The sequence below is a fragment of the Neovison vison genome, chromosome 11, assembly GCF_020171115.1.
Source record: "Neovison vison isolate M4711 chromosome 11, ASM_NN_V1, whole genome shotgun sequence".
Taxonomy (NCBI): Eukaryota; Metazoa; Chordata; class Mammalia; order Carnivora; family Mustelidae; genus Neogale; species Neogale vison.
This window is the reverse complement of record NC_058101.1, coordinates 61,759,181-61,772,099: the sequence shown is the minus strand read 5'-3', so window position 1 is coordinate 61,772,099 and position 12,919 is coordinate 61,759,181. Positions and strand designations below refer to the sequence as shown.

General features: G+C 42.9%; 1 protein-coding gene across 1 annotated transcript in view; it reads right to left on the bottom strand.

Annotated features, from left to right (window-relative positions):
* CLNK (cytokine dependent hematopoietic cell linker) overlaps positions 1 to 12,919 on the bottom strand; it is a 218,589-nt gene that overhangs the window by 57,689 nt on the left and 147,981 nt on the right. The window contains exon 5 of the mRNA XM_044225942.1: positions 4,475 to 4,512. Within this exon, the coding sequence (XP_044081877.1) occupies positions 4,475 to 4,512 (38 nt within the window). The remainder of the gene's footprint in view (positions 1 to 4,474; positions 4,513 to 12,919) is intronic.

Sequence of the window (12,919 nt, the reverse complement as noted above, 5' to 3'; positions counted from 1 at the left end):
GCTACAGTGACCTATAGACTCTCTTAGAAGAAAACCTGTAAGAATCTGGGCAGTTAAATTCTTGTGGTGGGCAGAATCTTAAAGATGTCCTCAAATATTCCCATTCTTGGTTATTCAATCAAATAATAATCTGGGTACTGCTATGAAGGGACATTAAGGAGGTATTTAAGATTGCTCATCGTCTGTCCTTAAAATAGGGATGTTATCCTTGGATCACCTGAGTGGTTCAGTGTAATCACATGAGCCTTTCAAAGAAGAAAGGAGATCTATTTGTAGATGATGGGATCTTGTATGTAGAACATTCCAAGGAACCCACTTAAAAAAATTATTAGAACTAATAAACAATCAGCAAGGTGTCAGGATACATGGTCAATACACAAATGTCAGTTGTATTTTTCTATACCATTAATGAGATCCAAGTCTGAACACTGGAGATGGCAGGATTGGGTACCACCCAGCAAGAGATGTAATCCCCACCACAGAAATTCTGGAATCTGCACCTATGTGTTGGGATTTGGATTCAGCATTGTGCTGTGTTTCAGCCCAGATGCTAATCTCAATGGTCTTTCATACAAAAAGATCCCTTGTCTCTCTTAGAATTCCTACTAAAACCCCAGATGGCCATAGCTATGAATAACAGATCCAGTTACAAGAGATTGGAACACACATCCCCAGTTTGGCCCTCAGGATTAAGAACTTACATATTCCTTTTACAAATATAGAAACTGGGAATGGTGACTTCTGAAAACCACAGATGTCGTAGGTGCCATCGATAGGCAGAACCTAGGTCTTCTGCCACATCCACCTCCTCTATAATCCAGTGCCGGGTATTAAAATTGTTCTGAGCCTAAGATGAAAGGTGAAGAATCTAGGGCATTCCTTGTGTTGCAACATCCATAATTTTGACTTTTAGCCAGGGAGTGCAATGGCAAACAGTGTGAGCCTGGGCTCAGATCCTGAGTTTTTAAGTTCCTTTTTGATTCTGTAGAGGGTATTTCACTTCTTCTCAGCCTATCCTAGTCACACTACATGAATTGGACAGCCTGCTAAGTCTTTCTTTGGACTCCCAATGATTTTATAGTCAAAGACTGAAGGCTTAAAGTCAAAGTTACCGCACTATAGCCTTCACCATATCTGTTTTTTTTTTTTTTTTGCACATAGTAGATTCTTAATATGTGCTTGTTAAATAAGCAAGTACATAAAATAATGGATTTTAACTCGATTTAGTGTGTAATAATGGGTATGATATAAAATTTTTCATTGATCCTGTAATTTCCCCAGTTAGAGATAATCTTTAGTGGAGGCCACTTCAAACTTATTTTTGAATTAGATGATATTCACCCACACTACTACAATCACCCAGAGTTATAGAGTGATACTGGCAACCAGAAGTTAAATGAGACAATGCATCTAAAGTTTTGAGCAAAATACCTGATGGTGTTGTATATAATACCATACACATATATAAATATTACTGTGGCTGCTGCTGTGCTAATGACAATTGAAGGAATGAAGAGATAAAGCAAGGTTGCCAACCCTCCCCTAGAGCCCCTCTAATGTTTGTTAAGGACTTGACATGTGCTAGATGCTTTAGGTACGTTATTTCGTTGTATGAACACAGCAGTCTAGGAGGTGGTTTTATTATAGTGGAGGGCTTGGAATTAGAGGCTTGTGTCTAAGTTCCAGCTCTGCAGGATTCCAGTTCTCTAGTGTATGTGGGCAAGTTGCTTACCAGCTCCAAGCACGACTCTTTTCATCATTGCTCTGCCAAAGCAGTTTGGTACAGGTAAAGACAATGTCCGTGAAGGTCCCAATTTCCAGGTGAGCAGGAGTGCCATGGGGACTCACCAACCCCTGTCTGGAAGGCCTTTTAAGCTTTCCGTGGGCTCTAAGTAACTCTGCTTATTTGATGCAAAAGTACGTCAGTGTTCTCCATGGGAGAGCATATAAGAGGTGGGCTCCCTGAAGACTATGAGTTTGGCTTTCAGTGTGCTGCCCTGATGCCTCTCGAAGTGCTCCTAAAGGAGACCAAGGCTTAAATCCTACAAGAACTGAGGGCTCAGGCAATCATGAAGTTATAAAATTCAAGGGGCTCAGGTCTAAGAGAACAGGGACCAGCCCAATGACCCAGGAGTAGGAACAGGATCGAAAGAGGGACCTTGATGACCGACAGAAAGAGGTTAAGTCACTGAACAAAGCTGGAGTTGGGCCATTGGCATGTTTGCCTGGACGCTGTGCTCCAAGCATCCAGGTGTTAGAGTTATGAAACCCTGCCTTCTTGGTCTGGTCTTAGGAGGAAAGCAGGGCTCCGGCCAGAAATTCTTGGGTGGGAAACCAGACAGTATCAATCTGCTTGGGGGCAGCATAGATCCAAGATGGAGTCACCCACTCCTAGATCTAAACTGGATCCACTTTTTGACCTTGGGGAGGTTACTTAACCCCTCTGACTCACATGCTTAATCTGTAAATTGGGGACGGCTAAATCTGCTTTATTTGGTTGTAGTTGGAGATTAATTGAGTAAAATGTCCATAAAGGTTCTACTTTGACACCTGCCCATGACACCTGCCCGTGATAGAGCCTTTTTCTCTAGTTAATGTACTGAGTTTGGGTACAGCTGAGTGCCCAGGGCAAAGTAAGCCTGCCAGGAGGGGAACTCCAGGGGTTTTCACAATTGACGTGGCAAAGAGGGGAAGGTGGCTGGGCTGTTCTCCCTCAGAACTGCACACAGAAGTGAGTTCTGACTTGGAGCAACTCCTTTTGGGATTTGACAGATGGACATTTTGTTGCAAGGGCATCATTTACATACTATTACAGCAACTACCAAGACTCCGCAGAGTGCAGTTCCTCTGGGAAATCTTGGACCTGCTAGAAGAATCTGAGACAGAGATCTTTAGTCTAATCCCCTTGCTAGACTTTGTGGTGTCAGGGCACAGAGAGACACAAGGGGGAACAGCAACCATAACCCCAGGTCTGTAGAAATCTACACAAGACCCTGAGAATCTTGCCCCCAGGACTAAATATTAATATTTTGGTTTATCTCTTTCCAGAAAGAGAAAGAGACAGAATTTTATTTTTAAATATAATGACTTGCATCTATTTAATAATCTATTATCAACCTACTACTATCAATAGCAGGGGTTTTCTTAACTAAAACTCAGTCTTTTCTGTCCACAAGCCTCCTACTTTATAAAATATTTGTGATTGATTGATTGGTTGATTGATTGATTATACATGTGTGTCCTGGGGTGAGGATCTGTAGCTTTAATCTGATTCTAAAGAAGGCTTTTGAACAGTGAAGAACCAATGATTTTAAAGGCAAATTCTCTCTTTCCCTCTCATCTATCTACTTGTTCCCAATATTATCTATAGATATGCCAGTTAAAACTATTTAAATGATGTACAATTTAACAATAAACTAATATAACATTAGGTAGCTGAGTTCATGTTATAAATTTCAAATTTTCTTTAGTCATTAAAATTCTTGTCAATACTCTTAATGGCTTCATCATATGAATACATCATAATCTAGTCACTGTTTTTTTCTGTTATTGAATATCTAGGATGATTCCAGTGTTTCTCTTTAACTATATTATTATAAAATACAAAGGAGTATGTTTACATATTAATCCAAATTTCAGATTAGTTTCTTAGTTTAAATTCCCAGCCATAGGATTATTGGGCTAAGGAAAGTGGGCATTTTTATGTTGATTGGTTATTATGAAATGGATTTCCAGAAAGTGAGTTCCAATTTAAGATTTTACCATGAGCCTTAGGAAGTGATTCTCTCGTCTCCCCCTTGCCAGCACCATGTGGTGGTATTTTCATCTTATTTCATCTTTGCAGTGGCCATGTAAGTTAATTTTTATCTTTATTTCATAGCTGAGGAATTGGAAGACCGTTTTCTTTCTTTCTTCTTCTTTTTTTTGTCTCTCTGTCTATTAATGCCTTATTATCCACTTATTTATTTTTTTCCAGTTTAATTGAGAAATAATTGAGATACATCACTATGTAAGTTTAAGGCATACAGTGTAATGGTTTGATTTACAGTGTGTTTTGTGGGAAGACAGGTTATACTCAAGAACCGAAATGCAGGGGCGCCTGGGTGGCTCAGTGGGTTAAAGCCTCTGCCTTCGGCTCAGGTCATGATCCCAGGGTCCTGGGATCGAGCCCCGCATCGGGCTCTCTGCTCCACAGGGAACCTGCTTTCTCCTCTCTCTCTGCCTGCCTCTCTGCCTACTTGTGATTTCTCTCTGTCAAATAAATAAAATCTTTAAAAAAAAAAAAAAAAAGAACCGAAATGCAGGTGTCTCTGCTAGGAAATCATGCTATTTGGAAAAGTTTGTTGATGTTTTTGTTTCTTTTCTAAATTTTGTTTCTTTAAGTTTAAATTTCTTTAAATTCACCCAAGTCCCTTGAAAAGAACCACTCACTTTGTAAATGTCAAAGACTGACAAGTCGGGAAGGCTGACTTACATGTTCCAGAAGAGGCTCCTCGACAGCCCGGTACTGGCCTGCAAACAGAAGTGGACCCAGTGTTACTGCAAAACATTGAGGAGAGTGGGGGTACTTGGGTGGCACAGCTGGTTAGGTGACTGCCTCTTTGTTTCCACTAAGGTCGTGATCTCAGAGGTCGTGGGATCGAGTCCTGCATTCCGTGCAGGGTCTGTTTGGGATTTTCTCTCCCTCTCCCTCTGCCCCTCTGGCTCAGGCTCTCTCTCTCTAAAATAAATAAATAAATCTTAAAAACAAAAATAAAAACGAAAACACTTTGAAAAGAGTGACCCTTGTGTTTCTCTGGAAGTTGTGTTCATTGCCATTTATTTCTCTTGAAGGCGTTCGCCTAAAATGCAGTATGTATGTCCATACTTTCCCTTCTTTTATTATTATTATTATTTTATTTTTTAATTAACATGTAATGTATTATTTGCCCGAGGGGTACAGGTCTGTGATTCATCAGTCTTACACAATTCACAGCACCTACCCTCCCCAATGTCCATCACCCAGCCACCCTATCCCTCCCCCACACCCTGGAGGAACCCTCAGTTTGTTTCCTGAGATTAAGAGTCTCTTATGGCTTGTCTCCCTCCCCGGTCTCATCTTGTTTCATTTTTTCCCTCCCTACCCCCTATGACCCCTCACCCTGCCTCTCAAATTCCTTATATTAGTGAGATCAGTGAGATCTGATTGACTTATCTCACTTAGCATACTTTTCCTTCTATCTCCTGTACTTGCAAAGCAAGGGCGATGAAAAAGGAGGCTAGACAATCGTATCCAAACTAGAAAGGCTCGCTCCTTCTATGGAAGGTCAGTATCAGGTTAGAAGGACCCCCCCCCCCTTCCCCTGCCTTCTCCCTATCAGAGGCACCCAGTCATGACTTCCTGGGCGTCTGGGCCCATGAGGAGGTTTACTTGCCCCTCCCCCACCCTCTGGCACAGCACTGCATTTTGCTGTAATCAGCTGTATGTCCATCTCCTGGAACAGACTGGAAGTACTTCAAGGGCAGGGGGACAGGTCTACTCATTCATTTGTCCCTAACTCCAGGCCCAGGCCCAACATTGAACAAATAAGTTCTTTTTTTAAAAAAAAAAAGATTTCATTGATTTATTTGAGAGAGAGAGAGAGAGAGAGATTAGGAGGGGAGCTGAGGGACAGAGAGACAGGCAAGTAGACTCCATGAAGTGCGGAGCCCGACGTTCAGCGGATCTCACGACACAAAGATCAGTACCCCAGCCTAAATCCAGAGTGAGGCACTTAACCCACGGAGCCACCCAGCTGTCCAGTGAACAAATGAGTTCTTGACAGGTGTTTGTTGAGTGAGTGTTGTTTATGTGAGGTCTGTCAATGCTCCACCCCCTCACTGGGACTTGTTTTATGGAAGATTGCCTGGAGGTTGTCTAGTGCACTCGGTGGATGCCCTAGTTTAAACTCTACCCTCAGATGATGCAGAACCGCTGAACTGCTCACATGATCTGCAGGGTTTTTTGCTTTCTCTAGACTTAATTTTCCTAAATTGCATTATAGTGTCATGCTGTTAGTCTGCATGCAGGAACATCATAAGCAGAAAATGTTCTTATCACATCCTCTTTATTAGCACATATGTGAGAAGTTTCTAGTGGGTCTCGGGAGCTGTGTGCTTCTCGGCAATTGGTTTGCTTTGATTTAATGGAAAACACTGATTTTACAAGAGATCCTATTTTCCTTCCTCCTTTGGCTGTTCAGAATCTCAAGGCAAATTTCTGGCCTGTGTCCAAGTCACGTAGAAGACCACAGGATGATTTGTATTTCTGCATCTTGTTTTGGCTTCATCATGTTCTTAGACTTTTGCCCTTCTACCCAGAATTCTTTTACCATACCAAAATATGCAATTAATAGCTGGGGATTTGTGTCAGCATGCCCAAGCCTTGTGTAGACTGTAATGTGTAAATTAATAAAAGTTTGGCTCAGTGGAAACACAGCTCTCTGGAATTTGCTTAGGACCAGTGCATCAGGGAGGTGTTAACTAGCCAAAGCTAATTTCCTTGAGATAATGAGCAGTCAAGAGCAGAAGTCTGTCTGCACCTGCCACCCAGTCCCAGCCCATCCCGGTGGTAGGACTTGCAGCTACCACTGTCCTGGGGCACTGAGGACACCTTCCCGTCCCAGCACAATCATACCCCTACCTACAGCCCTGGTGGAGAAACCCACAGGTTTTCCAGCCCTTCACAGTAGCAACCAGAACCCTCTCATGAATCGAGTTACATGAATAAGGTCACCCATAAGGACCAGCCGGCCTGGAAGAGGCAAATGAGCATTGAAATATTGGGGATCTACTCTGGCCCTCAGGACCGAGGGAAGCATCTCCTCTGTGTGATTCAGAGTTCGATACAAACTCATTTTAGGAAATTGTTCTCATCAGATGTGGTCATTATTCTGACATGGAGAGCTGTGGGGTCTCTTCCTTCATGAGCCTCCAGAGACTCTCTTGGATTCTCCAAATAGGTTTCATGCCACTTCTGAGTCTTTGCTTGGGTTGAGTCCAGCTGGAGTTCCCACCTCCTCTGTGTTGCTTTCCACAATGCTCGGGTGCTTTGAGATCCTCCTGGGGCTCCCCTCTCTGAACACTCTAGGTGACCTTAATGTCACAGAATTGTCAGGGCAGTTACTTTCTGTCTCACTCACTGGGACACCCACATAAAAATAGGCAGCGTTTGATTACTTCTTTGATGGGTATGTACTCAGCCCCTCCTTTAAAAGATTTTATTTATTTATTTATTTATTTAGAGAGCACGTGAGCCAGGGAAGGAGCGGAGGGAGAGGGAGAGGATCTCAAGCAGACTCTTCCCTGAACACGGAGTCTGACACAGAGCTCATGTCCTGAGCCCAAATCAAGAGGGGGACGTTTAACCGACTGAGCCACACAGGCACCCCTGTCCTTAGCTGTTCTTTAGGGAAGGGGTTGTCTTTATCTGCTGCAGTCCCTATGTTCCTAACGATGCAGGTTTGGGATATAATTTTATAGCATATTTTTAAAGCTGTGATTCAGTTCATGTCACTCGTGGCCCATGGCACGCCCCGTGGCATCTGGATTCTCTGCCGTGGCTCCCAGCCTCCAGCACCGTCTGATTCCTGGCCCCTCTCTGATCGCATGTCTTTCCAGTTTCTTCCTCTCCTCTGAAACTAGCCACCCCAGCTTCTTTTCGAGTCTCTCCAGTATGCCAAGCTCCTTCTACCCCAGAGACCTGCACACACTGTGCCTGGAGGCAGCCTCCCTGACTACCAGTCTTAGGTAAAAGTGAAGGGGCTCCTCTCCAGTCCTGGGCCTCAGTACCTCAAGTGCCTCGAATGGCTTTGAAGATACTCCAAGGAGATGCACCGAGCCTCATTTCCTCTCCCTGTGGGCCCTTGGCTGGCACACTTCTCCCAGTGTCCCTTGTGCCACATGGCCATGCCATGGTGCTCTAGCCGCCAGGACAAGGTGGGTGCATGTGCGTCCCTTCTGGATGATCCACTTGACCCTCTCCTTCTCGTGACCCTCCCGACACCCATCTAGAGAGAAGACCCTGAGGTCTTCAGGGGTAATGGAAGCCAGTGCGTAAAAGGAGAGTGAATCCCAAATGAGCATTTGGGAAAAAGACTTCCTTCGATCCACATTGGATTGTTATGTGAACAAGAAGTAAATCCTTATCTTATTAAACTACCAACATATGTAGTTTATGCATTATGGATGTTAGCTCTTCCTGATTAACACACTTTTTTGTTTTCCATTTCAAAAAAACAAAATCAAAAACCAAAAACCAAAAAAGTAAGGAAAGAAAGCAAAACCAGGCTCACAGTGCAAACCAGTTTCTTCACAAGCTTCTGTGGTGACGTCTACTCACACTGATGTCTGAGGACTGCTGACTTAGAAGCTCCGACTCCCTTCCATGAGGGAATGGGCCATGTTAGATAAAGTTAGAGAGAAGTTCTATCAGCGCTTGTAAACACATCCTTGAATGGAAGCCTCTGAAAGCCCGAGGCTGGTGCATTTTAGTGCCTCTACTGGCACAGGGGTGCTGGCTGTGTCCCCAAGGGCTGGCTCCATGGGATGGTTGCATTTAAAGGAAATCACTGGCTGAAATAGTTCCCAGCAGGTCCCATTAAGAGAGGCTTGTTCTCTGGTGCAAGAAGGGAAGTGAAAATAAGGAGCCTGGAGTGTTTTAGAAGTTCCTCTTTCTCTGGGAAGTGGAGTCAGTGGGTTTTTCAGATGATGGCATTCCCAAACCAGTCAGGTTCCCCAAGCAGACCCAGCTTCTGTTTTCAATGCAGTCACAAGATTTTGGAGGGGGGGTGGCGGTGAGGAGAGGTATGGCGAAGGTGAGCATTGGCTCTGGTGAGCCAGCTGGTCTTACTCAGCAATACCTGGTGATAAGGGAGAGGCCAGAGGGTCCCAAGGCCCCACCACTAGAACTCTGTAGAGGAGAAGGCTGTATGTCTCTCAATGTCCACTTCCCCAGTCTGTCCTGGAAGCCCCGACCATCAGCTGCTTACATGGGCACCTAGACCAAGTACTTGCTACAACCCGGTCTTCCTCGCAGTCCTATGTGCCCATGAGTCTAAGTTTTGGTAAATGGAAGAGGTGGAAAATCAATTCAGTTTTCAGGAAACTTTCAGAAGAGAAATTGTTGTGCATTGTTGATTTCTTTTTTTTCCTCCCTTCCATCCTCCTGCTGCCTAGAGCACAGCTATCACTATTTTAGGCAGTGGGATTGAGGCTAATGCAAGGGAGGGAGCAGCAGCTCTGAGGACCTGGGGAGCAGAGCTGCCAAACAACCTTGGAGGGCTTACCTCTAGACTTGACATAGAAGAAAACAAGTCACATTTAAGCCCTTGTGATTTCTTTCTGAACATGTGTTTCAGCCTTTACTGTTTAATCTCCTTGAGGAGGTCAGCTTTGGAATTCACTGAAAAGGTGGCAGAGCTTCTGAAGAAAAGTCATGAACACATATTTCATGGACGCTGAATGAGAAGTTAGAAATTCTAGGTTCAAGGGGCGCCTGGGTGGCTCAGTGGATTAAGCCGCTGCCTTCGGCTCAGGTCATGATCTCAAGGTCCTGGGATTGAGCCCCACATCGGGCTCTCTGCTCAGCGGGGAGCCTGCTTCCTCCTCTCTCTCTGACTGCCTCTCTGCCTGCTTGTGATCTCTCTCTGTCAAATAAATAAATAAAATCTTAAAAAAAAAAAAAAAGAAATTCTAGGTTCAAAACCTGGCCGTTTCTGGCCACGTGACCTCAGGCAAGTGCATAAGCCTCAGTTAACAAATATCAGCTTGGAGAACGAGAAAAGTAGTGTCTCCCCCAAATAGCAGTTGAGAAATTTAAAGAAATAACCACCTGGCAGTGTGTCCCCCCAATGAATGGCTGTGTTTCACATTTCAAGTTCAATGTCATGACCAAATCTTTTCCACTCAATCCAGATTGTGAGTCCTCTGCCTTCAGATCCGTATTAGGATCTTGTTTTTTTACTGAGTTCTCATTTAAGGAAGGAAAAAAAAAAAAAAAAAAAGAGCAGTGCGTTCTTCAACACTCAATTCTGTTGGTGTGGCTCTGTCCATTCTCCCCAGTGGTCTGCTGAGCACAACCCGTCTAGCTGTGAGGCTCAGGGATTTAGTGACACGGCTGGTTGACAACCTCAGCTGAAAGATGAAAACACTGCTTGCCCCCAGCAGGGACAAGAGTACTGTGGCAGATCTGAATTCTACTCTGCTGACTTATTCCCTGGGGGGTAATCTAACTTCTCTTGGGCTCAGTTTACCTAATCTACACTGTGAGTATTATCAGCATCTGACAGCTAAATTAGAGACATCTATCAAATGCTTGGCACAAACTAGAGACTCATTATGTTGTTAGTTTCCATTTTCTCTCATTCACAGTTCCTAGGTCTCATTGATGTCATGGGAGAACCAGTTTTCAAACTCTGGGCTCCAGACCTAGGGCTCCAGATTCTTTTCTTTTCCTGTGCTGCCTTCACCAGTGTTTGTCTTTTAGGAACTGCATGGTTTCTGTTGAAATTTAAATAAAATATTCTGAGATAGTCGTCATCCAGGGAATTGCAAGCAGCTTCCTAGTGAAGACAGTCTTCATGGCTTCCTTTTTATTTATTGTTGCTTCAACCAGTGATTTTCCAAAGACAGCCCTAGCACTACATGAGGTGGGGTTATCCCGGGAAGGCAAGGACTCGCTAGTCTCACAACAGACCTGTGAAAAAGCACAGACCTTGGAGTGGGCTTGAGAATACACATTTGTGACTACTGTGATTCTGATACACAACACATTTTAAAGGCAGCTCTGAATCTCTGGGTTTACCAATCATGGGCTATTTGAAATCCTGGCTTGTGCTTATGCGAATTGGAGGAACACCTTTTCCCAGCAATTCAACCACCAACTTTTCACATCGTTTCTGTCAACTGATTTTTCCCACATCTTGCAGGAAAACCAGCCTCGGTGAAATTAATACAAATGTTGCAATGTCTATAAAGGGCCAGCAGGGGGCATTGGATGTGCATGTATCCCGTTCCTGCCTTTCCTCCACCTACTCCTAAAATCCTTATTAATTTTTCTTTTGAAAGTGGGAAAAACCAACTCTCAAGATTGCTTTCTTTGGGAAACAAAAAAACAAAAATAAAACAAGTGCTCCTGGACAAAATGAAATTTCGTGTCCATTTAATTGAAATAGCCAATAGCCAATATATATCTTTATCAGGGTTTTTATTGTATACCGTGTCTTGAGAGAGAAGGACCACTTTCTAAATAAGGCTCTCTTCTTTCATTTCCTTCTTTAATCACTGGAAGGAGAGAAACTCCTGAGTTTATTTTTATGGAAAAACATGGCCCTATTCTCTGTAAATCAGCCTCACAGAAGGTATTGGTATTGACAGATTGTCCAAGTTTGAACATGTGTTTGGTGTTTGTCTTTTCCAGGCCTGGAATGAATATATATATATATATATGTTATGAATGTATATATATATATATATATTATATATATATATATAATATATATTATATATATTGAACTTGATATATATATATATCAATATATATATATATATATATATATATATATATTGACATTGAACTTGAAATGTGAAACACAGCCATTCATTGGGGGGACACACTGCCAGGTGGTTATTTCTTTAAATTTCTCAACTGCTATTTGGGGGAGACACTACTTTTCTCGTTCTCCAATATATATATATATAATATATATATATGTTATATATATATATATATGTTATGAATGTATATATGTTATGTAATATGTATTATATATAATGTTTAGCATATAAAATATATGCTACTGTAGAAAATGATAAGATAACAGCTGAGGAAAAAAGAAGGAGGTAAAAATTACTATTATGTCTCCCTACCAAGACACCCACTAAAAATATTTGATTGTAGCCTGATCACTCTCTCACACATGTGCACACATGATATAACCTCTGTAGGTCTGAGCACACTGTGTTCTTGCCTTCTCTGTCATAGAATAGCAGACTAGAACATATCCATGTCACTAAATATGCTTCAGTGTCATCTTTTTAATGGCTATATAGTATTCCCTCCTGCTGGAGCCTCACCATATGGTCAATTAATCCCATGGTAAAAAATCGCAAGCAACTTAAAAATATCTAGAAATGTTATAAATATCGTGGCAAACAGTCTGCTATGTGAATCCCAAGCATCCTTAATGACATCAGTTCTGTTATATTTTAATAGATACCTGTCCTGGTTCATAAAGGTGCCCAGACTGGGGTGGTGTGATTTGCCATTAATATATTTAGCAGAATATAGATTCCAGTGGGTATGGGCAGGCCTGGACAGCTTTATCTCTATCAGTTTTCTTGGGATTTTGATTTGTTTTTGTCCACCTCCACCCCCCCGCCCCAGCTTCTGTCTCTTGAATGTTGTTAGTTAAATGGAATACCCACCTGTCAGTTCTTCTCTGTCTTCAGGAACATGGTGAGGGAGCGAAGGGGGAGGGGTATGGGTCATGTGGTTTATATCTCATCAGCCCCTGTGTCAGACTGGCAATTTCCTTTGCAGGGACCATCCCCTTTGGAAGTGTCTAGAGTACCCCCAGGACTCTAAGTGGGTAGTGGGAGGGGGTGAGAAGTAGCGAGCTGATGGAGGGAGGTGTATTTGGGATCAAAGACTCTGGTACAGTTTGGAAGCATCTACCTTGAGAGAAAGCAACCTTTGTTAGCAAAGGACTGGGAAGCTTACTAAAAGCATTTTCTGTAAGAGAGATTAGAGCTGGGTGCTTGTTTCTTATCTATATTCATACTTGCAGTTCGGACTTTGCTTTTCTCCCCTCCTCTTGGCTCTTTGGGACATGCTCCAGCATGCACCGTATGAACCTTGGAGCTCATTGGCAGGTTGCATCGCTTCCTATGATTTTATCCC